Here is a 24,626-nt window from a genome sequence, read left to right on the forward strand (position 1 = left end):
AAAGATTAATTAAAAATGATAGTCATAATTTAAGAATAAATTTGAAACATTTAAAAGTTTAGATATCACTTTAAAATAAAGATCAAACATTTGCTCTACAAAATCTCTAATTTTATAACATCACTGTTATATTATTATTATTATTATTATTATTATTATTATTATTATTATTATTATTATTATTATTATTATTATTATTATTATTATGATTTTTAGGTCACTACGTGGAGTAGATATGAACATTATTGGGTCAAACCTTAAGTTTTTTAAATTATTTTTTTCGAAATTAAACTCAAAACATGATAGTTCTAAATAAGTAAATATAAGAAAGCTTGAGAAAGCATCACAACCACTAACGTAAAAAGCACAACCAAAAGTAGATTGTGATCTATATATTATATGCATTAAGTTAATAAATTAACAAATAAAAGAATTTTACATTCTACTTATAAAGCTTTTAACATTGAAGCTAACACTAATTTGCTAATATCACTACTTAAACTCATTATACCAAAGTTGAACAAGATGATGTAGCAGGATCGTACAAAGCAGGAAGCAAGTACTTCCTTCAATTGTCACCATTAGCATTGTAGCTAGCACCAGTTGTGGGATCTTGCAACATGCTCCCTGCATAGCCCGGATATGCTCCTTTACCATAAATTCCAGGACAAGCTGATGAAGCTTCCAATGCCGTCTCACTCGATCCCTGGAAGTAACCATTTCCAAAAAGGTTGGTGACGATCCCGGCCAATAGGCTAACCAAGTTGATCACCATGCCATCGAGACCCACATTGTTGTTCGGTGCTACCAAAGGAGGAGTTTGTGGCCCGTAGATTGGTTGATGGAACGGCCAAGCACGTTGACCTGGGCACTGTGTCCGGTAGTTCCCGACCCAAATATAAACGAATTTGGAGTACTTTTTGGCCTTAATGTGATCACTGCTCGATCCCAAGGCTGACTCGTGAGTCCCACATCGGCTCATGCAGAACCCTTCAACGGCAACATCGGATGCCGTTAACACGACGTTGATAGCATTCCTTGGTCACCTTTGAGGCGAGTTGAACGATTTGCTGGTTTTTGAGCGATTTCCCGAGTGAATATCTCTCGTCGGGAATCTGTTTTCCCAAAGACAGGGAAAGAGAAGCTTTTTTTGAGGTGAGGTGGTAGTATTTCTCGGTGGTTTTCCACCATTGGACAACCGAGGGTTGCTTGTTTTGAGATGTCGGTGTAACCTTAGATGAAAGGGAAGTGACGAAATCAGAGATGATAGCCCTCTCTGAAGGATAGAACTTTCCATACCAAATCAGAGATGATAGCCCTCTCTGAAGGTTTTGAAGTTTGAATTTGATTCGGTGGGTAGAAATTTTCCAAGGAAATTAAAAAAAAAAAATTGGTATTTCTTACGCCAATTTATTAGAATAACATTTTCTAATTTGTTTTTACTCGAATAACACTCGAATAATATTTTCTAATATATCTAGTTTGTTATCTTATTTTTTTCATTTGATTTGGATAACGCATACATTGAGAAGAAGATAGATTGAGAGCTTTGATATACGTAATGGTTTGTGCCCATTATTTCTAGGACCAGGGATTGATAAAATGTATGGTGAAGCACTGTCAATAGGAGGCATGGGCCGCATGGCATCTGAATGCGACCCTTCGTCGTAAAGCATGTGATGGAGGATGGGGTTTTTTTTCGTACAAGTTAAAGTCAGTTAGAGCTACCATATATTTTTGGAAGTCCATGATTGTGACACTACAATGCTTTTGGCTCTCTCCAAACCCAATTTAATCGATAAAACTACCAACATAATAACAAAATTACTCCTCCATATTTATATAAATTATTATTTTGGCCTTTATTTATTTTTAATATTTGAGTCATCAACATTTTAGTTTTTGATCTAAATACAGCACATTAAAATGAAAGTATTAATTAACTAACAATCAATATATGATATTGACATAATATTTTCATATATGTTTAATTGTTAATATTGTATATGTCGTGTCATCACTTTGAATGATATGACATGACATGTACATTATAATCTTTATGGGTGACGGGACACATTTCACGTCATTACTATGAGTGACGTGACACGTCACGTCAATATTATAAATAACGTGATACATGTTACATTATTACTATAAATGACATGACATATATCGCACTATGGTTACGTGTCACGTTATTAATATAAATGACATGATATATATCATGTCAGTAATTAAATATATGTGAAAATAATATATCATAAAAATGTGTTGATCGCTAGTCAATTAATGATTTCCTTCCAACATAAGATATTTTAACCAAAAGTTAAAACATTGGAGATTAAAATACTCTATAAAAATAAGAAAAATGATTATTTGTACAAACGTTGGAAGATAATTTTATCATTATATCAAAACTACCTTATCTCTACTTATAAAAACTTATTAAATGATTATTCGCTTATAAAGGGTAATAAATCAATTTTTTAAATTATAAATTTGGTGATAGAAGATGTAATAGTTAATAAAATTATTCAACTTTTAACTTCATTTTAATTGAATACATTTTTTTTAATTTTTATTTTTATTTATGATTTTAAATATCTATATTTATTATGTGTGTAGTAACACCCCCAACCCGTATCCGACCCGAATATGAATCCGAGGTGTCACATTGACATTTCAAAACATATACTTGTACAAAATAGTGAACAATTTTAAAACTTTTACTAATATTAAGAAAATACGATAATATATGTTAAATTATGTTTCATTATAACAAATTTAAGGAAAGAACGTTTTATGAATATACTATGTCGTATGAATAGTACAAATACTGTTTAAATAGTACCATGAACAGTAATGAACATTATCGTGAATAGTGTATCGATGCACTGCTACAATACCCTGAACAGTGTACTGATGCATAAAACATCAAATTTAAAATGTGTATCGATGCATTGATACAGTGTACCGATGCACTACTATAGTAATTTCAGCAAAATATACATAAAACTCGTAAAAACTTAACATTTCATCACTATAAAGTTACCATTTACATAAATACATTTAAAACATTACAAAACTCAATCATATGATTTTACAAAACCAATTAGAACATATCGAATTTCAACCTTTATTTACATGTCAACCACAATCAATATTACAAAAAACAGACTATTCATTTATTTTCTTATATGATCTTTGGAAAGGAGAAATTGACCCGTCTTGCATAACTTTTATCAATCTTCCTTTCTTGGAACCTACGTATGAAACAATCATACGCTAAGTCGTTGACTTAGTGAGACATATAAAACATATAATAGAAATCATAGAACATTTCACATAACAGAATGCATACATGTACATATAACATCATTAACCCATTTATCATATGATCTTATATTTATCATTTATGTGTAACATTTCATATCACCAAAAGCATATACATAATATATATTGTATTTGTTATTATCTCTTTATTAGCCCATGTACATTACTGATAACTTAAGGTATGTGAGTACACTGAGATTGTGCACACATATGATGTCACCACAGCTCGTATAATAATCTGTCCATATGTCCTGAAGAACATAGGTAAACTGTCCATATGTCCCGAAGAACATAGGTAAAATGTCCATATGTCTCGAAAGACATAGGTAATATGTCCATATGTCCCGAAAGACATAGGTAATCATGTCCATATATCCCGAAAGACATAGGTAATCTTGTTCATATGTTCCGAAGAACATAGGTAACCCTCGACTCTTGGCATGCCAACTATGCCTATAGCTCTCATGTCACCTATCATGGGCAATATCATTATGATTTATACCATTGCTCTTATGATCACATATTTCTTTTCCTCTGTCACATACCACATGTATGTGTAACCGTCCATCTCATATCATATAGCATATATCACATATTGCATAATCATGTAGATCATATCACATTCCCATATGGTCACATAGATCATATCACATTGATGATATCTTGTTCTCATATCTTCACATAAATCTTATAACATATAACTCCTCATCACATAAATTATATCACAACTTCATATAGGCACATCGTTCAGTTTTACATATCTTATATCACATGTTCATATAATCCCTTATGTCCATATCACATAACTTATATAATATTCTCATGTAATCACATATGTCATTTATATCATTTCACATGGATTATCACTCAAACATGTATTCACATAAATCATATAACATATACAATAACAAATAACACATATACTCATATTCAATTACTCATGCACACATAACAATCATATTTTCATGTGTTCACTCATATCATGGACACTTAACATGTATCATATAAACAGGTATTCTCAATTCATTCTATAATTCAATTTTATTTATTTTCTTCAATTCTCCTTATATCATATGAGATTATTATTCATATAACCTTTACACATGTTTATCTAGTTGCTATCGTTTCTCAAAAAAGCACCTTCATCATATTCTCCTATTATTACCTATTTTATCTCATAACCATAAATTCACATAAGCCACATAGCATATACAAGAACATATCCACTCATATAATCAAGCATACATACATTTCATGTCATTCACATACTTATAATCAAGACTTCATGCACTATAACTATCGGAAATAGACTTATCACAAGTCCAATTTCCATATAATTCTATAAAATAAGATGCATTCACCTTGACACTTTATATATCCAAATCCACTTCTATGATTTATCTCTTTGGATTGATCATAACTTTACAGTCGTTTCAGAACTTGCTTGTGCTCGATATCTACACAATCATACATTTTTAATGTAATTATCATATATCTACACCTTGTAATTTGATGTTAATAACTTAAATGAATTTAATAGGCCCATATTCACTTTTTTCTTTAGGGGGTGTACTGATGTACTATGGGTGCATCGGTACCCAAAATAGCTTTGAAATTTTCATGCATCGATGCCTACCAGTGTGTATCGATGCACCTTCAAAATTCGTCTTAGCGCACCGGTACCCATTCATAGTGTACCGATGCACCTGTCAATAATAAACTGGTTTCACCCGAAAATTCCACAACTTTTCATTAAATTTCCTCCCCTTTCATGTTCTTAACTTACATATACATGCTTAAACTCATTTATATCCATATATCTCCTCTCTAACCTTAATATTTTCTCCTCTTTATGAACTTCAAGAATCATACCCAATTTTTAACATGTTTTATATCCAATTCTATCACTTCATATCTCTTAATTAAGTTGATGACAATTTAAATTTAGTTTCAAATTAAACTTATCAACTCTTTTCCAAAAATTCACTTAAAAATCCATTCTCTTTAATCTTTCATAACTTCTTCATCTTTTGATTTTAAGACAACTTAATCTTTCCTTAAGCTTAAGTATTACCTAAGGATCAAAACCCATACTTAAAATCAACAAACAATCAAGAAATCAAAAAACTCACCTTTGCTCCCTTGGTTCTCTCTCGTGTGATGAAGAAAAAGAAGAAGATGAAGTGGATAAAATATATCCTTATCCTCATCCCCACATACATATATCATTTTCTTATCATTTCCAAGTCAAATGACCATTTTACCCTTTAATTCTTTTAATAATTACTAATAACCCTTCAAGAATTATTTTTAAATAAGTCATTGAACTATTCAACTTTTCTACTTTAATCACCAAATTCTGAAATTTTACAATTTAGTCACTAACATGTAGTTTGGGATGTTACAATGTGTTCATGAATTTGAATATCTAAAATAAAAATTTAGACATACTTTATAATATTATCAATGTATTTTATTTCTTTAAATTTTTACGTGAAGAAATAAATTTGAGTGATTTATAGAATTTTCTTTTATTAGTTTTATAATAATGGCATTGACAAAAGTACAAAATATTTAATATATATATATATATATATATTATAAAACGCCTCAGAATATAATGTTGAATTTCGCTATTGCATGACTCGACATAATATTATAATTTTTTTTACATATTTAAGGATAACTACAATAATATCCTTATATTTATATTTTTTTTTACTTATGTCCTTATTATAAAAAAATGATTATATACATAGAGAGAGAAAGGTCAGGTTGGATTGAGTCAGATTGAGTACATCTTTTAATCTAAAATATTGGATTGAGTTTCGGATTAGGTGGAACACTCCTAAACTTGAGCTGAGTCAGGTGCAGGATTTCAATTTTTAGTTCGAATTTGGATGGGCATACAAGTTACAATTCCTACTTATATTATCGAATTATAACAATTTTTGTTAATAAAACGTTAATCTCCGCTACTTTAATAATGTGATAAGTTAGTAATAAAGTTTTTTTTTTTTAAAGAAAGACACTCTAAAATCAAAATGGCGCAGGAAGGAACATGGTTATCTCGTACAGACCACAATCGAAGGGATGTTTCTACAAGCTTAGAAAAAAACAAAAAAGAATGTTGAAATATCTTTACACTTTCATTTGATTCTTTTAAATGCCCATTTGCGAAAGCTTCTTTTTGCTGTTTGAATTTCAATATAAAGTGCTTTAAAAAATCACGTTCACTTCAATTTTTCAATCATTTAGAGAAATCGGTGCTTGGAAACTATTTTTTTTAGGGATCTTAAATTTGATCGACGATTTTTTAAAGAAATTCTTCATGTTAAAAATGAAGAGCTCCTGCATTGATGATTTGATTTGGAACAACTTGAATGCACGGGTGGGAATATATGTCTTTTGAACGGCAAGAAGTGTCACAAATAAAAGATTTTCCGGAAAATGACTTACCAAAACATGCGAGTTTAGAGGTCAGAGATGACGACTTCGGCTCTTTAATCTTTTCCTGTTCTTTTTACCAATTGCCACACCATTCCTGTGCGCATTGGAGAACGTTGATCCACCGTGCCTTGCTCTTTTTGTTGCCTTTCTTCCTGAGCTCCAACTGCCACTCCCCAGGGCAGCCTTGGCAACGCTATCCGTTAACACTTCCCCTGCCCTTTGTGGTTTAATGGGTTGCTTGTTTAAGTACCTAAGCTTCGGAAGCAAGCTACAAACCGCCTTCCGAAGCTGTTCATCAGTGTTGTTGCTCAGAAATGGATTTCCCAACAGATTCAATGCTTGCAATGTGTTGTAGTTGGCAGCAAGCTGGCCCAATGCCTTTGTCGTCGACATCTTGTTGAAGCTAAGGTCTAGGACTGTTAACTTGAGAAGCCGATGAAGCCCTTCAACATCGCTTATCTTGTTCCCAGCAAGGTACAGTTCTTTGATCAATGTGCAGTTTGACAACCCTGGCATTATAAAAACCACAATGCAGTTGTGTTACATGCTATTTACTTGAGGAGAAACAGGTTCACAAGTTATTTACCATGTCCGATTCGAGCAATGCGGTTGTAGCTGAGGTCAATTACTCGCAACCGAGTTAATTCTCGGAGTCCTTCGATGTTGTTGATCTTGTTCTTTGACAAGTTGAGTGTGTGAATGCCCTTTGGAAGTGATCCTGGAGTAACTTGGACTGCAAGAAAGCAAGAATCATAATCATATATAAAACTATGGGTAACTTCTCTTAAGAGCATACCTATAAAGTTGTTTGACAAGTTGACAGATCGAAGGCTGGTGAAATCTGAGATCATTGGAATAGCTTTCAGATTTATTCCTGAATGTGAGCAACAGCAGAGGAATAACTGAGTGTCTGAATGACATCATTGGTGTATAACACCTCCTTGGACGGAATCCGGTCTGAACGGAGATTCGAGTGTGGTCTGTTCATTGCTGGTGATTTACAAGTGCCTACAGTAAATGGAAAAGTTGAGCCAACAAGACCATTCATATCATCTGCAGGCTGTGTAGTTTCCACATCAAGACCTCTAACCCACTCATCTACTCTTGCTAAAGATGGTGACGATGAAGGGAATGCAAACCATTGGTTCTGAAGCCATAAGCTACTTGTTACCCCATTATGGAAAGCTTTCCAACTCCGGTTATCGTTGCATTTTCCGATGAAGTCTTTGTTCGAGGATTCTCCAATATGTAAACCAGGTGACTTCATCTCACCCACATTCAGTGCTTGATCTGGCTCCACAGCATTAGTGCTGCAACAAGTCATTTCGGAAGCAGGGCTACCGGCATTAAAATAATCCGTTGCTCTTGCAGATAACTCGTGCAGTTCTTCAAAGGACCAAGACTTACGAAGGAACTGATCAACTACCATCCTTTGCACATTCCTTGTCTCCAAATTAGAGCAAGAACGCTTAAGGATTGGTAGAGCACAGAACTCAGTCCTCTGGATCCCCGGGTCACATACATGTGCACTTTCAATCATATCAACAACGTTTTCGTCATCATTTTCATCAAGGTAGATGAACACTTCCTCAGTGTCAATTTCAAATGAATCTGAAGAAACCACCCTTTTGGTTCTAAAATCAAATGATTCACCTGAACTGATCACATGGGCTTGGAACTCGAAATCGGAGAATCGTCTACTAGTAGAGGCGTCTTCATGCTCATCCTCCCCTTCATATGCCTCTGATTCTACAAATCCAAGAGGACTTTCAGGACTGATTACTTTGGCATTGCAAAGAGATTCTTCCCGAAAGATATCGAAGCTTTTTGAATTCGGTTCATCGCTCTCGAAAGGCTGCACCTGTTCTTCAATCCCCTTTTGAAGGTCTCTTTCCTCTTCCTTTTGCTCGACAGCTTTTGGAGCTGCATCAACCCCCTGCAAAATAAACCAATGGAAGACAATGAAGCCAGTAATTTTTAAAAAAAATATATACACAAAATAGAAATAATAAACTGAAATCTTTTCACCTTGCCTTTCTTCTTCTTGTTGCTCTTTGATTTCAATAAAGGGAAACAAGTGAACGTAACCATTTCTCTAAGGTTGAATAGATTTCCCAAGTCTTTTTATCTTCTTCCTATTCTGAAGCATACATCGATCTCTAATCAATTCTCAAGCTTTCTGGAAATTTGTGTTGCAAAGATCACGTGAGATATTTATAGCCATAAATCAAGAGGAAGGCGCCTAACTCGCTACATAGTAGGCCGGAGTTGTATGCAAGCCCTGTTCTATGTCTCCCTGGTGCATTCAGAGCAACAGACAAAATCAGATTTTCAACCGCAAAGATGTGGCGTTTTCCGGCGGAGAAAAATTATAGGAAAAGGATTAGAAAACAAACCCGTTGATGAAACAACTAGTCTTTAACGCATCCTTGTGGTGCAACACAAATTTCCAAGCTCTTCACATCTTTAGAAGGATCAACACATGTACTGGAACGACATGCATGCACCATACGTGGTGCTAATGGCTGTGCCCTTTACTCAATGAACCCTCAATTCACGTTTTAAAAGCTATGCTAATACTGAAACTTTGTTCCGAGTTGATATCTAAATATCAACTCGGTAAAGAATTTGCGATGAAAATTTATTTCTAAACTTCGTTCTGAGTTGATATAAAAATATCAACTCAGTCGAAGAATTTGTGATAAAAATAAACCGTAAAATCAAATATAAATAGAGTATAAATTGTTTATGTCCTTGAGGTTTTTATATAATACTAAAATTGACACATCGATTGTGGGTGGAAGAGAGAAAAAAACTGTTAAAGATATATAAAGGGGAGAAAACTGTTTTTATAATTATTGGTCAAAATATGTTTATATCTATGTTTCTTATTTGGGTTAAATCTATGAAAAGAAATGTTATTTTGTTGGTGATGAGTCATTTTTAATATTAATACTTATAAAAATACCCATTCTCTTAAAAATGTTGTTTAACAAAAAGAGAACGAAACCTTTGATTTATTTTATTCTAATATTATTTTAAACAAATACTTTTTTTAATAATATGAGATGATTATAAGATAGTATCTGTTTAGAATATTTTTTAACTATTGACAATGTGTACACATCTTGCATACACAACTATTCAAACCCATGATTTTTAGAGAGAAAAACACTCCCTTAAACCATTGAGACCACTCGATGAGTTTATTATAATTAAATATTTAACAAAAAATATTAATTAATAAAAATAATTTAAATATAATGATCTAATAGCACCTATATAGATTTCGTCACAAATTTCACTAACTAATATAATATGATCATTGATTCATACTTTTTCTTCTTCTTCTTCTTCTTAAATTGTCTTTGAACTTTTAATTATTTCTTTTTAAATTTAATATAATCATGAATTAAATCACTGTTTTAATTCAACTAAGTTTCATTTTAGACATATATTCAAAGGCTTATAACCCAATTTAAGACAATCCTTAAAAAATCATCCTTAAATTTTACTTTAAGAAAAGAAATATAGATATTGATCTCTCATATACTCATCTAGCTCTCAAGTGGCTTATTTGATTTTATGATTTATTTGGAGAACTTTTACTTATAAAATTCTCTTTTTTTCTTAATTCTTTCATTTTTTGAGTTAGAATTGTAATTGGTTCTTCTTGTTATATCACATTGGATTGAATTCTGTTGATTTGGTTCAAATAAAATGGAAAAGAGTTCGATATGTCTTTGTAGCATTGAAACATTGTGAATTCGATATGGTTTGGGAAATAGAGCTAATTGATATTTTACGAGATCAATTCTTTCAATGATTTCACAAGCACAATGAATTTTGGGTTAAGTTTTTTTATTTAAGTAAATCGAAGAATTCCCTTTCATGAAGAATCTCTTACTAAAATCTTGTTTCCAATTTCATATTCAATTTTTATACGTTTAAAATCCACGTAAAACTTTTCTCAATCAAATTAATACTATTTTTAAATTATTAACAACACACACATTCTACATACGTAATTACTTGAATCCAAAATCTCAACCAAAAACTACACTCTCATTGATTATTAAAACCACTTATTGAATTTTATGAGGCCAGTACAATTGAGAATGGGCAGGACATTTTAATTTAATTAAGCTAAAGTCCATGAATGAGCCCAAATTAACATATTTGGGTAAAAATTGATCTTGTAGTAAAACCCGGTTAAACCCGATCCGACCCTTTTTTTATCGACGCGGTAACGTTTGGTTGGACAATTAAATCGAATCCCTCTCTCTGTAAAATAGATCCCATCTCATCAGTTCCATCGAGAACTCTTCCGCTTTCCGCATCGTGGTTCTTTTCTCTTTTTGCGATTTCGATGGCCACAGTCACTGCCACCGTCGACCACCGCAACCACCTCCACCTCGAATCTATCCCCGTCGTAGACTTCCGCCTCCTCTCCCAACCCGAACTCCTTTCCCTATCTTTATGCTCATCTTCTCCTTCTCTTTCCAATGCCGAAACCGAACTGTTCACTCCCAAAATTGACCGCTCCGTTTTCAACGAGTCCGCTGGTAGTCGGAAACAGACTTTCTTCCGTCTCCGATTCGGCGGTTCCCGCAGCCACCTACACGACCAACATTCCTCTCGTTCGTCCGAACCCTTCCCTCCTCCTCCAAACCTAAACCCTGAGTCTCTTGACGAAGAAAGCTCTAACGCCCTCTCTCTGCTTAAATCACTTTTCAACATCGATGATTCGCTGCCTGCTAACCCGTAATCGATGAACCGTACGACGATAAGGATCTTGTGCCGGTTCAAATCGAATATCCGAACGGGAGCTCGAGTTTGCTGAATATTCCAGTCGGCATTGTTAGTAGTAGTGTAGGAAAAAGGAAGCGAGGTAGGCCGAGGAAGGACGGGAAAGATAATTGGCTGATTGAGAGCGAGCGTTTACCAGTAGAGGAATGTAAAGAAACGGAAACCTTAGATAAGCCAAATGAGACACCTGATGCCGGTAACAGTAGCAGTTGTAACGGAGTGAAGAGGAAGAGAGGGAGGCCACGAAAGGAGGAGAGTCAAAGTAGAATGATTGGAACGAGCAAAAGAAATTTGAGAGCGAAATTGAGAGGGCAGCATTGGGGAATGTGGAGGAGATTCTGGGAATTGAAGAAGAGTTGAGGAGGAGGACTGAGGGGATTGTGACAGAGGCGCAACTTTTTGAGTTTATGGGGGTTTAGAAGGGGATTGGTTGACTAAAAGCCATAAGAAGAGGATTGTTGACGCCGCTGGGTTTGGGAATATTCTTCCACAAGGGTGGAAGCTTTCGCTCTTTGTGAAGAGGAGAGGCAACCTTTTTTGGTTAGCTTGTAGCCGATACATAAGGTTTTCCATTACATTTTTATTGAACTTTATTTTAAAATTCTTGTTAATGATAACCTGCATATTTTATCTTCGCTGTTTACTTTGTGCGAAATATAAAATACACATAATTTCTTGTTAATGATAGCCTTTTTATTTAGTTGAATTTCCGTTCTCCTTTTTTTCCCTGTTGTAGGCTTATAGAGAATAATCTAGAGTCTCTGCTCTGAAACGTCATTGTTTTATCAATTTTCGGGGCTAATTTTATGTATAACATTTTATGTGAATTTTCATATAATGCTCTTGAATCTTCTCTTTAGACTTTGAGTGCTATATTATTTCCTTGTTTGCTTTAGTCCTCAGATTAGCTGTTGGATGCATGATACCAAGTAAGAGGGATTTAGAGCATTTATTAAAGAAAAGGAACTAGATAACAATCGGATTCGAGAAATTTGTTTCTTATGATTTTCAATTCCTTTTTTGTTAACTTTGTTCGTCATGACATTTTTACACTCTCTTCCCTAATACGGTACCTTCCAGCCCTAATGGGCAACAGTTTGCGTCCTGCAAAGAGGTTTCTTCATACTTGCTCTCCTTTGGTGGACTTAAAGATTCAAGCTTGGAAACTTCGAATCTCGCTGACAGTGGCATTGATTTTGGTGTCAAACCCTCATCTGGAAATGTAAGTTTCTTAGTGTTTGTAAATTATCATTTACACTTCATCTCCGTTTGATTATGCAGTTGATGATGAGAATTTTAAATGCTGTCTACAGTTGCCAAATACAAATAGAGCTTCTGAACCCGAGAAGCGAGCTCCCTTACAAAGAATGGATATTCCAAGGGAAGTCCAGAGAGTTGAAATAATAAAATGCCACAAATGCACCATGACTTTTAATTTGCAAGACGATTTTATATGCCACCTGCTATCATCTCACAAAGGATCACCAATGAGTTCTGGACAAGGTACCTCAACTAATGGGGAGGTAAAAAACAAAACTGGAAAATATGAGTGCCAGTTTTGTCATGAACTATTTGAAGAGAGGAATTGCTACAGTAGTCATCTTGGGATCCACATAGAAAACAATATGAAGAAAGTTGAAGGTTTTGTTGGAGAGCAAAACACCATGCAGCCAATAAATTCTTCTGACAACAGTGAAATGGGACTTGGTTTTCGCTGCAGTGAATCTAATGAAAATCCTTTGGTTCAAACGCTTACTGATAACAATCATGAGAGCAATTTATTGTCCCGTGATGAACAGGATAAGGTTAACAAGGAGAAAGTTTTAGCTGAGAAAAACTGTGATAAACAAGGTAAATTCTATTCCGCAATTGGTAATAAAGGAGACGGCAATGATACTACTGCAGCTGCTGATCTTAATGTTTGTTTGGGTTCTGAAAACGTCTTGTTTACGGCTGATAAAGAAGGGATTTCCCAACCTTCACGTAAAGTAGATGTAGGATTTGCCCTTCCAGTGGAGGAGAAGAAGAGAGAGTTTGCTTCGAATACCAGTTTCCTTGCTCCAAATGCTAAGGGAAACATCATTAATGATATGAATATTGAGGATAGACATTTTCCTATCTTTTTGAAAGGAATGGAAGCTGATTTGAAGGATAAAGCTACAAGGGATGATCGAAAAGTTGGTTGTGCTGATACTAGCATAGGGCTGGATAATGTCAGAATTGATGCTAAGCCGGAAAATTACAGTGAAGGTTATTCACTCATTCCTTCTGGCAACAAACAAGGAGTCAATCTCGTAGATCATTTGAAGGGGGCTTCTGTTACAATAGATTCTGCACATAAAAGAGGTTCTGGGTGTGGTTTAACTTCGTCTAAAGATGATCAAACGTATGTCATCAACAATAATTTGATTCTTGTCTCTAGAGCATTAGATAATCCGGAATCTATTATGGTCAATGAGTCTTCAAGTATTGATCCTACTGTTTGTTTTCAAAGCCATCTCCCTGTGAAGAAACCCTCACACAAGAAAAGTGAGACTGTATTGCATACAATCACATGGAAGGGATCAAAATTTTCCTTCTGACAATAATGCATTTAAGGTCTTTAGCCGGACGGTAGAGATGTCTGAACTTGAAGAAGCCCAAAATTCTAGAGGATTAATTCAAGGTGTGAACAGGCATGGCAGTGGTGTGGGTGCTAACATCCTGGGAAGTGTCAAGCATGAAAAGCCTAAAGATCACCAAATTGACCCATCTTCTTATAAGAAAACATCTACCAGCACACCAGAGTATAAACAGGATAAAGGGTCAGAGAGCATTCTCTATCACCAATATTCTAATCAGCAAAACAGTAACTATGACAATAGCATGAACAAAGCTTCTTTCTTTACGATAGAGGAGTCCAAACAGAAAGGGGTAAGCTCCTTTTCTGGAAGTGCTTATGCTAGACCAGGCACATTTTCTTCGACAGGCACTGTGCATGAAAGTCGTTCCCCTCATTTTGTCGGAAATAGGGAAAAAGTTGCTGGAAAAAATAATGTCCCTGGTATTAGCAGTGGTGTTGTTCCTGAACCAAAGCAAAATAAAGGTGCTTTTGGGAATTTCTTCGGTCTATCCAGTGGCGAACAAACACATGTTGCAAGTAATATGAACATGTTTCATGCAGGCACAGCTCATAATGGGTCTAGGTTACAGGATTTTGAAAATGCAAGGAATAATGAAATAATGATTGGTTATTCCAATCATGCCCGACCTATTGAGGATTCCATGACTGGGCTCACATGGAAAAGTAATGAAGGAAATGTTCTGCTGAGTGGTTTGCCTGATACTTCATCTCAGTTGTTGCCATCATCTGGTTATTACCCTACATTTGACTGGATGTCACATAAGGTACAGATATGATCTTTCATTCTCTCCCATAAGTTATGATATATTGCAAAAAATCATGAAACTGTTATTTTTCTCAGAAAAACAGTATGACATATGTGTCAAGTGTTATATGTTATGTTTAGTTGCTAGTTTTTTTTCTTTTTTCTTTTTTTTTCTGACAGTGCTATTTTCTTGTAATTGATAGGGTGAAAATGAAATGTTCGACATTAGTGGAAAGTGCAGCAGTGTATCGGGTTTTGAAGGGCTGCAATCAGATAGCATAGAACACATGGAATACAATTTTCTGACTGCACAACCAAGTTCTTGTGCAGGGAATTCCAAGGTATCATTATATGATTAAGAGCCAATGCTGAAAGTAAATAAACGTTAAAATGAACTATTGGTTGTTTGCTTAATGAAATTTGACTGCAAAATTCTGTTGTAATGCACAGGGTGGAAGTGAAATGTTCAACATTAGCGGGAAGTGCAGTAATGAATCAAGTTTTGGAGGGCTGCGACCTGATAACTTTGAACATATGGAATATAGTTTTATGACTTCTCAACCAAGTTCTCGTTCAGTAAACTCCAAGGTACCATCATACGAGTCAGAGATGGCATTAAAGTTTGATTCCTCTGTTTGGCTTGGAAAGGATGCTTTGCCACTGTTGCCTAAAATAGCTGGTAGACATCAGGTTACCGTGTGTTCTTGTTGTGGAAATGAGCTTTATAATGAGGCTGTTGACATCGGGGCACAAAGAAGCTCAATGGTTATGTGTGCCAACTGTCGGGCCAGGTTCTCTAGGAACCATGATTTTATGTAGAATAGGATGTTTACAAGCATACCAGAATGTGTTATTACCAAGGTCTTTAATACAAGGTAACTTCCACATCACACAAAACTATTGTTTGCTGGATATAAGCCAAGTTTTCATGATCAGATTGATTGATGTATGTACTGTTCTCTAAAGGAAATTAAAACTGCTAGAACTGTTTTGATATAGTTACCAACTCAAGGTGAGATAGTTCAAGTTGATTGCTAAATATTATAACGCAACATGATCAATGGAAACGATCCCATCCCCTATATACATTAGCTTAAAATTTTGCAATCTCTTTTATCCTTTGCATTTTATTCTCTGGAATACACTACTAATAATATGCCTCTCCTCTAAGGGTTTGCTTGACATGATGGATGGAAAAATGTTACGGGAAGTTTGTTATCAAATGGTTAAGATTCATATCCACTTTCTTACTCTGCATAGCTTAACCATTAGATTAACAAATTTTTCATCGTCACTCATTATCAGCCTTTGCCCAAGTGTTGTACGGAATAAATCTTGCCAGAGCTTTCGGCATCCTTTAGTGGGATTCAATCTAGTTGATTCCTTTCAAGGGTGTTTTGAAGCTTGGGTTGTGTGTTATAGTGCAGTATATAATATAATCTTTTACTTTGTAACATGCCCTAACGTGATTCCAACTGCTGTGCCCAAAAAAAATATTAAAGGATAGTACATTGTATACTCTTGTATGATTTTTGGAAAGTTCTAGATCTGATATCATGCATTTGCTTTAGCCTGTAATGTGCTGTGGCCCTTTCCTTTCAAATGATGTAATTCGATGTTCTAGTCACCCCACTCAGTCTTTCAACTTGCAAAAATAACTTGAAATAGTTGGAGTTACTCAGAAAAAAGGCATATACGTTTATTCAAAAATAAGTCTATTGTCACTTTTACAATTATGGGGTCAAAGTTATCTTTTAATCAAGACAAGTGTTCTGAAATTTGGTTCAGAGCTTTTTGTATTTGCATGTCTCGGTCTATATGCTCATCTCTCTCATTTTTAGGAGAGCATGGAAAATGAAATGAATGACGGCCTCTTTTTATTGCTTGCTTATTTCCATTGGCATTTGTTGATATTTTTTGCTTCCCTCTCAACCTTGATGCTTCTAAACCCTATAGACAACTATTGTTAAAAATGGTAGCTAAATTTAGGTGCACTAATGACTTCTAAACTTTTGCAGACAGCATCTGAAACAAAGTTGAAGGTTGAACTAGTCTTTGGTTGATCAAACTTTTGTCCTCCCAAATTGCACAAGGCAGAGTTTGCAGTTCTGGTATGACTTTGGTTTTGCCTTTCACTGTTGGTGCTTTCCCCTTAGTCCAAATCATCTAGTTCATCAGTTGTGTTGATGTTTGATTCTCAAGGATATTGTGTGGTCCCTTTGTTTCCAGCACAAGAAGTGGGAAAAGCATTAGGCACTGACCTGGGCATAACTGAGAAACATAGCCTTAATTTCTGTTGTACTTTAGTAAATGTTTTGTGCAGCAATTACATTTTTTCCGATTGCACTGCTTGCTCATATGTACTACGTATATCACAACCTCCGCAGTTTCTTTAGTTTTTTTTTTCTGTTGGTATGCTATAGTCTGAACTATAGTTGTAGGTTAGCAATTAGCATTAGAGACCTCAGCAGCCTTCCTCTCCTCTCCCCCTGGATATTCTTGATGATTCCGTGTAAGAGTAGTAGTTAAAAATATTATGTTGTATTTGATATGAGGTAGTTTTTCAGTTTTCTCTACATATCAGTATGACATTTCTTTTTTGTGCTTTGTTTGCACTAATCTTGCACGCCATCTTCATAGTAAGTTGGGATTGTAGATGTTTGATATAGGACCGATGTTAACATTTCATATGGTGATGTGTTATGGAAATGGAACAGAGATTTTAAAGCATCGCTATGGTTTTTGTTTTTAATGTTGCCACCCTTTAGATTGTAAATAATAATTCGACTCTTTGCTTGAGAACAAAACTAATTACTGCAATTGGGTAATGCTATAATTCAAGAAAGATGATAGCGGATTTAATATTATTCAACTGAATCTGATTCTTTTTCTATGTAATGTTGGAATTTGTTTTTACTATTTTACCATTTCAAGTATTTATTCTTTTCTCATTATTTTAATTCCAGTTTACCTTTGTATCTTTTTTTTGCTCAGTTATCTTATGTAAATTTTATTTTAATATCTCAGTTAAGAAAAAGTCTCATGGTCCAAATAGAATGTCAAGTGTAATGGGGAAAAAACATAAAATGTCTTTATAAAGTAAAAATATAATAAAAATGGCAAAAAATGATTTTTTTTTAACTCAACCTTCTTTTTGAAGAATTTTTGGGTCTTGTCAAATTTTTACGATTTTTTATATTTAATTTTTAAAAAAAGTGAAGCATATATATATATATATATTTAAGTTTTGGGTAAATTACACGGTTGATCACTTAATTATTATCCCATTTCATTTTGACCATTGATGTTTGGATTTAAATGTTCCAACCAAATCATTTGTAGTTAACAATTAATGGTGTTTCAACCAAATGTTTGAATTAGAGGGAAAATCATTTTAGTAACATATTTTAATTAATGTAATAATACTCTCTTTTTTTTTTATAAAAGTAACATATTTTAATTAATTTTATAAATATATTTTTATAATATTTTACATTTTATGATATAATCAATATATTTTTATAAAATAAATATAGTTAATTTCAATACCAATTTAGTTTTAAAAATTATTAATTCTTAATCATATAACATATTACTCAAGTTAATTCAGTGGTGATACGTTGGGTACAACCTAATCAAAGGTTTTGGCCTCGATTCTTAACCTTCATAATCAATCGGCAAACCACCGTCGGTAGTTTATGGGTACGAAGGCATGGCAAACGAGGTTGCTAATATTGGTTTTCTGGTGGAGGCTAACGTCCGCCGTCTTCGTTCCCTTTAGGGTTCCGTTATGTCCCAAGGTCTCCGTTCCCGATGCGATCTTTGACTTCCGAGACTCCTATTGTCCAATTCCTTCAACACATATTGAATCTATCGAATTCGTTGGTGTTACCGTGGTACCTTCGCATTCTGTCTTTCATTTCCTTCTTTTTTTTCCCTTTCAATTTTTATTCATTTCATCCCTTTCTTTTAAATTATCTCTCTTTTTTTCGGCTGATTTGAGGTTTTGGAAATTATTAATTAGGAGCCTTTTTTCTAAGCTGATAAGTAATATGCAAAAAGAAAAGGAATGTATTTAGGGTTTTCATTTTGTTTGATTTAGAAAAGTTGGAGCATGGTTTCTCAAGATTGGGGAAAATACGGTAATTGTCAAGTATGAGCTGAGAAATATTTTTGGTAAAAAAAATCATTTAGTTCTGCATTTTTGTATGAATTCGCTGGATTAGTTCTCAAGAATCTTACGATTGATCGTGATGGAATTGGAGATACCTTAAATTTCTTTAAGCTTTTATTTATTTATTTCTATTAGTTCATTGCATTGGGTCTAAAGGAACTAACATTATTTAAACAAGTTCACGTTCGAAATTGACTTGAATTATGATTGTACTTCTTTTCTGCGCGGTTTTTAATTACACTTTTTCTTTAATACGGTGAAGGGAGATGAGGTTTCATTCCAAAAGGCGCTTAACATGGTTTACAAGAACAGTCATCAATATGTAGCAGTGCTTTTCTATGCATCTTGGTGCCCCTTTTCAAGATCTTTTAGACCAAGCTTCAATATCCTTTCTTCTTCTTATCCTTCTATTCCTCATTTCGCCATAGACGAAGCAGCTGTCAGGCCAAGGTTTGCGAATGAATATCTGCCATTTGGTATATCCATGCTACGAGTATGTATATCAAGCTAAGCTAAATTGTGGATTTTGATTTCTTCAGCATACTCTCAAAGTATGGAGTTCATGGATTTCCTACTTTTTTCCTTTTAAATTCTACAATGCGTGCTCGTTATCATGGAAATCGGTCTCTGGAATCTCTCAGTGCATTCTATGGTGATGTCACTGGTAAGGCCTTTGTTCTGCAACTTTCGGATTTTTGTGATATCTATGTTTCATTGAATTGATATATTTAGTAGGTTTAAAGTGGAGATCATCTCTATTCATATGTTTTGACTAATGGGCATTGTCATGCTTTTATGTGGTTTTCATTTTAATTTTTGGTTAAAAATGCTTTCTGTTTCTAACTTGTCTTGTGTGGTTAACCTGTCTGTCTGGTGCTCAGTTGATAATTCTCTTTTTTAGTGCTTAGTGCATAGGATTATGGATTCAGTAGGATAAGAGTGATAAGATAGTCTTGAGTAGTAAATGTCCTCATTTTGTCTTTCTTTTGGCTTACGTAAAGACAAATGTGCCATAGCATCCCACTCATAATACAATCCAAATTATTGCAATCCTGCTTCTCATCATAAGATTGCATAATCCAACTTGGATAAGATGATGCAAAAGGTGATAAAGTTAACTGAAGAGGAATCTTGTATTTCTTATTAGATTCTATGATCCTGCTTTCCATAGTAAATACTTCAGGAGTTTTTTATTTCTTAATTTTCCCCCTTCTTTGGGTTTCTTACCTCCTTTCATGTCCCGTTCAAAAATTCTCCCCATCAAGGAATGTTAATTTGTGATTCATTCATTTCCAAGATGGGGAGTTCAGTTGAAAACAAGGTTTGATGGCGTTTAATAATATTCTACATCTGGAGGCTATGCAAAGCATGCCTAACCTATATGCTTTTCCATTAATCTTAGCTGGTATTTTTTCCCCTTTGTTTTTTTCCTATTGCCCCCGTTTAATATTCTAATGAATATGTTACATTGTTCTAGGCATTAAGAACTCTCTGGATACAATATCATTGGACAGAATCAGTCACTTGTCGAATCATGAGAAGCATAATAGCACTGAGCAGGAAAGCTGCCCATTCCCATGGGCAAGATCTCCAGAGAATTTACTTCGACAAGAGACATATTTGGCTCTAGCTACCACTTTTGTGCTTTTAAGATTGCTTTACCTATTGTATCCAACTATGCTTGTAATTGCACAGTTTACACGGTTGGTCCGAAATGTGAAATTCGGGGCTTTGCTGGAACGTCCTTTGGCATATCTGAAACGAGCAATTCAGCTGTTTAATTCCCTGAAGGAACCTTGCTGCAAGAGGAGCAATTTGCAAGGTGCAATGAATGCTAGAGCATGGGCCTCTAAATCCCTTGCAACCGTCTCAATCGGTGATACCAACACTAGTCGTGCTGTGCCGATAACCGGATGTCACTAACTTCGGTTGGTGTGGGATGTACCTATATTTGTTTCCTGTGGAATGTTTGGCCAAATCTCGGGGAAGCAGGAGCCCTTTTGTTTCATGAGTTGTCAATGCACTAGCTTTGGTGTTAATTTGAATTATGCTATGTTATATTGAGCCTGTACTAGTTATTTATCTTTTGTTGATATGATCTAGAATATGATGTTTACACATAAAGCGGCACTGCAACTTGTAAATAGGATTCTGCCAAAAACCGCAAAGCTGTCATCTGGTTTTGTCTGCAACTTTTTGTTAAATACTAGTAGGCCTAAATTACATGTTCTGTATTGTTATTTGAAACTGCAAAGACGACTAGTTATTTTACTTGTATCAGTCTCACTTTGGTGTTTGGTGTCGGGTGGTTTAACTTGTTTGAAACTTGTAATTGACCTTTCCAATGGCAAAAATCTCTTTGGTTTTAATTACTTGGGTGAAAAATAGGTGGGAGAGAGAATGTAAACATAAATCAATCTTGAGTCTGTTTTACAAAAAAGAAAAAGTGAAATAAAAGAAGATAAGAGATGAGTATTTTTTGTCTTTATTACTGCTCAGCCACCCATGAAATCTGTATCCATTCCGCCCAATTGGGTGCGAAGTGGGGGTCCCTTGAAACTCGACCCACTGACATCCCTATGTGTATGCGTATATATAACCCAGAATGTCTAAACCAAAATAATCACCCCACATCATTACCATCCAAAACCATAATATGTCACCCATTAACCACCTTGTTCAGTTGTATACACAGAATGTCAAAATGAAACAGTATTTCCTGTTTGAATTTTTGCCTTAAACCAATCTGTTCAAATCCCAGAAACCCCCACTGATCGCAATGTGGTACACAAATAGTAGGAGGGTGCCCGGCTAACAATGAACAAAATCAAAAGCAATTGCAGCAGCACCCAAAAGACTAGTAAGGCTCCTAAACCTACTGCACGAAGAAAAAAAAACATCTACTAAGGAACTGAGCTTCATTCAGTAACGAGCCAGACATGGAACAAGAAGTCGAATGTCCACCTCTATTTACTCAGTAAGAGCTAGCACCAAGCTGTTATGAGATATCCACGGTGGTGTCATCTTTCTTCACAATCTGCCAACATAAGACATCCCTACAGGTCAGTGCCATCAAAAAAGATATCAAAGGAATCAATGTTAAATGTTATGAAAATGCATTATAGAAAGTTCATTGTTCCAGAATACAATATTCCAAGGCATCAATGTTCTATCTTATAAGTTGAACAAATATCCACGATAGCAAAGGGCCAGCAGAATGCAGTCTTTTTGGAAATGACATGTATCTATATGTTTGTACAGATAGCTAGCTGTATTTTCCCTAAAACTTACCCTGTAAAAAGAATTAAGGTCCACAAAAATGAAAGCAAAACCAGAATCCATAGTTTCAAATCTGTATCTACAACAGTTGCATGAATCTATACATGGTTGTACATGAGCACAAATTATTAATGATAAGGAAAGTGTTTCTTGCAGCTTTATTGTGCAACAAAAAGTACCCGTCTCCAAGAAAAATAGTTGTACTCTAGCACATTAAAGCAACGACATTATAACATTGAGTATGTCATGTATCTCTAATGAGCGCCTATGACATACACAACTACAATTAACAATGGAAAGGAAAAGTTCCATCATCAGTTGAATTCATGGAACTTGCTAGAATCAAATTTACATGAAAAAATAAAAGTTATCACAGAGAATAAAGCAGTGCTTGAGGATGTAGGCACCAGGCAGTGTAAATGCATTTAAAAATAACTTGTAATGCTTAAGTAAATATCAGCCATAAAGACCAGACAGGGCATATGTTATCAATACCTGTGTCATGTGTTGCTTAATTTTCTCACTAACGGTGCCCTCTAGAGCTCTCTCAGCAAACACATAAAACAAAGTAGTACCTTCAGGGCCACTAACCTTGTCTTTCTGCAGATATCTACAAGAAGAGTACAGGAACTGTCCAAGCCAACTGGTGGTTGAAAGTAAATGGCATTATGAACAATGAACTATCGGATAGACCCTAACCTTTGCTGGACTAGCATCTCCAATGACTGCTTCACATTCCCAAGTATTGGGTGGTTTTCATCGGTTTCGTGCAATCCCATCCTCTTCAAATGATGCCAAAGATTATCTGCACAAGTGGATTAATTCACATGCAGGAAAAAAAGAAAATCAAATTCAACCCATAATTCATCAAAGAAACACTATTAATCATGTGATAAGTTGATAAGAACTTTCAGCTAGATAAATTCACCCGAATGACAGTAATACAGGACAGCCTACAAAGCATATGATCTATAAATATACAAGACAAAGAAAAAGCAGATTCACATAAACACACAGCAAGTTTAGCCACAAAAGTCAGTACCCAAATTTTAGAGCTCATACATAGATCAATAAAGTGTACCTTCTGCAATTTTGCCTCCGGCAAGCTGCACAATACTAATCACAACAAAAGTAAAGCCAGTCCTATGAGATGTATTTACATCCTCAACGTATTTCTTATACACCTCAGCAGGTAACTGACTTACGATAACATAGGATTTGGCATCAATTCCACCTTAAAAACAAGAAGCACCGTTGAAATTAATGTTAGAACAAAAAGTTAATAGGAATCAATAGAATTTCAAACAAAGAGTGGCAATAAATTGTTACTTTGTTGAGATAACCGGGACTGGTTAGTGGAAGAAGGGCGTGATCTTTGAAGCTCCCTCAATTCGTAACCAAAGATGGAGGAGAGTTTTTCTTTAGCTGGTTAATGATATAAGCAGGAAGTGAACGGTGACGATAGTTTTTAGTGACTAATTGAGAGAGCTCTTCCCTTTTAATTGGACACCCTGAGGTCTGATGTGTTTTAAACAGTATGTAACGAATTACTTCTGCAACAAGCTTGTCGTTTTCCTACCAAAACATAATTAGACAAAAAAATAACTTTTTAACTGATTGAATTATACATTTCAAAATGTATTAGCAGAAACTGAAGCAAAAGAAAAAAAAAAAGTACCTCTTTTGATATATCGAACTGAGAGAAACCTTCACCGGAATTTTCCATTTTGCATCAAGGCCGAGAGAGGGGGAGTTGCTTATCTGTTGGGTTGAGAAGAAAGAGAACCCAAAAAAAATCCTCACGGTGATTTGGAGAAAAACAATAGTAAAAACAAAAAAACCCTTAACAGTTAAATGTTGTTTGGTTGGGGAGAAAGACGAAGGAGCAAGTAAAGCAGTGGAGGAATATAACAATAATCTTAGGGTAAAAATAAAACAAATGGTCCCTAGATATAATTATAGTTTGGTTAAATTTTTATTGGCCAGAAACCAAAATAGAAAGAAAGGTAATATATTAGTGACACTTTTACAAAAAAAACTAGTATAGTGACCAAAATAAGAAACAATAAATTGATGACTAATGATGTAATTTATTCTAAATTATAGCATTCCTCCTTTGTTTTGGGTAAACTACATCATTAACCTCTAAACTTTACTCTCTCTTATTTCATTCATTATACTTTTAATTTTTATAATTTTCTCACTGATTTTTG

General features: G+C 34.6%; 3 protein-coding genes and 3 pseudogenes across 5 annotated transcripts; 3 read left to right on the forward strand and 3 right to left on the reverse strand.

Annotated features, from left to right (window-relative positions):
* Positions 1 to 466: 466 nt before the first annotated feature.
* On the reverse strand, positions 467 to 1,643 carry LOC120160890 (annotated as a pseudogene).
* A 5,170-nt stretch (positions 1,644 to 6,813) lies between these two features.
* On the reverse strand, positions 6,814 to 8,874 carry LOC120160891 (annotated as a pseudogene).
* A 2,212-nt stretch (positions 8,875 to 11,086) lies between these two features.
* Positions 11,087 to 14,203, forward strand: LOC120160957. Its single transcript, XM_039171265.1, has 3 exons — positions 11,087 to 12,156; positions 12,673 to 12,814; positions 12,906 to 14,203. Exon 3 carries the CDS (start codon positions 12,960 to 12,962, stop codon positions 14,172 to 14,174), a length of 1,215 nt encoding a protein of 404 aa, XP_039027196.1. The 5' UTR covers positions 11,087 to 12,156; positions 12,673 to 12,814; positions 12,906 to 12,959; the 3' UTR covers positions 14,175 to 14,203.
* Positions 14,176 to 17,456, forward strand: LOC120160955. 2 transcript variants are annotated; one of them, XM_039171263.1, is made up of 4 exons: positions 14,176 to 14,979; positions 15,164 to 15,301; positions 15,411 to 15,835; positions 16,979 to 17,451. In XM_039171263.1, the coding sequence occupies exons 1-3, from the start codon at positions 14,212 to 14,214 to the stop codon at positions 15,777 to 15,779; spliced, it is 1,275 nt and encodes a 424-aa protein (XP_039027194.1). In that variant the 5' UTR covers positions 14,176 to 14,211; the 3' UTR covers positions 15,780 to 15,835; positions 16,979 to 17,451. The 2 variants fall into 2 exon arrangements, with proteins under 2 accessions (XP_039027194.1, XP_039027195.1); XM_039171264.1 differs by lacking the exon at positions 15,164 to 15,301 and having other exon boundaries at positions 16,979 to 17,456.
* A 1,124-nt stretch (positions 17,457 to 18,580) lies between these two features.
* Positions 18,581 to 21,253, forward strand: LOC120160930 (5'-adenylylsulfate reductase-like 4). 2 transcript variants are annotated; one of them, XM_039171240.1, is made up of 4 exons: positions 18,581 to 18,856; positions 19,397 to 19,497; positions 19,674 to 19,798; positions 20,612 to 21,253. In XM_039171240.1, the coding sequence occupies exons 1-4, from the start codon at positions 18,659 to 18,661 to the stop codon at positions 21,055 to 21,057; spliced, it is 870 nt and encodes a 289-aa protein (XP_039027171.1). In that variant the 5' UTR covers positions 18,581 to 18,658; the 3' UTR covers positions 21,058 to 21,253. The 2 variants fall into 2 exon arrangements, with proteins under 2 accessions (XP_039027171.1, XP_039027170.1); XM_039171239.1 differs by having other exon boundaries at positions 18,583 to 18,856; positions 19,397 to 19,584.
* A 492-nt stretch (positions 21,254 to 21,745) lies between these two features.
* On the reverse strand, positions 21,746 to 24,279 carry LOC120160932 (annotated as a pseudogene).
* Between the last annotated feature and the right edge of the window lie 347 nt (positions 24,280 to 24,626).

Source organism: Hibiscus syriacus, unplaced genomic scaffold, assembly GCF_006381635.1.
Source record: "Hibiscus syriacus cultivar Baekdansim isolate YM2019G1 unplaced genomic scaffold, ASM638163v2 tig00111394_pilon, whole genome shotgun sequence".
NCBI classification, from domain to species: domain Eukaryota; kingdom Viridiplantae; phylum Streptophyta; class Magnoliopsida; order Malvales; family Malvaceae; genus Hibiscus; species Hibiscus syriacus.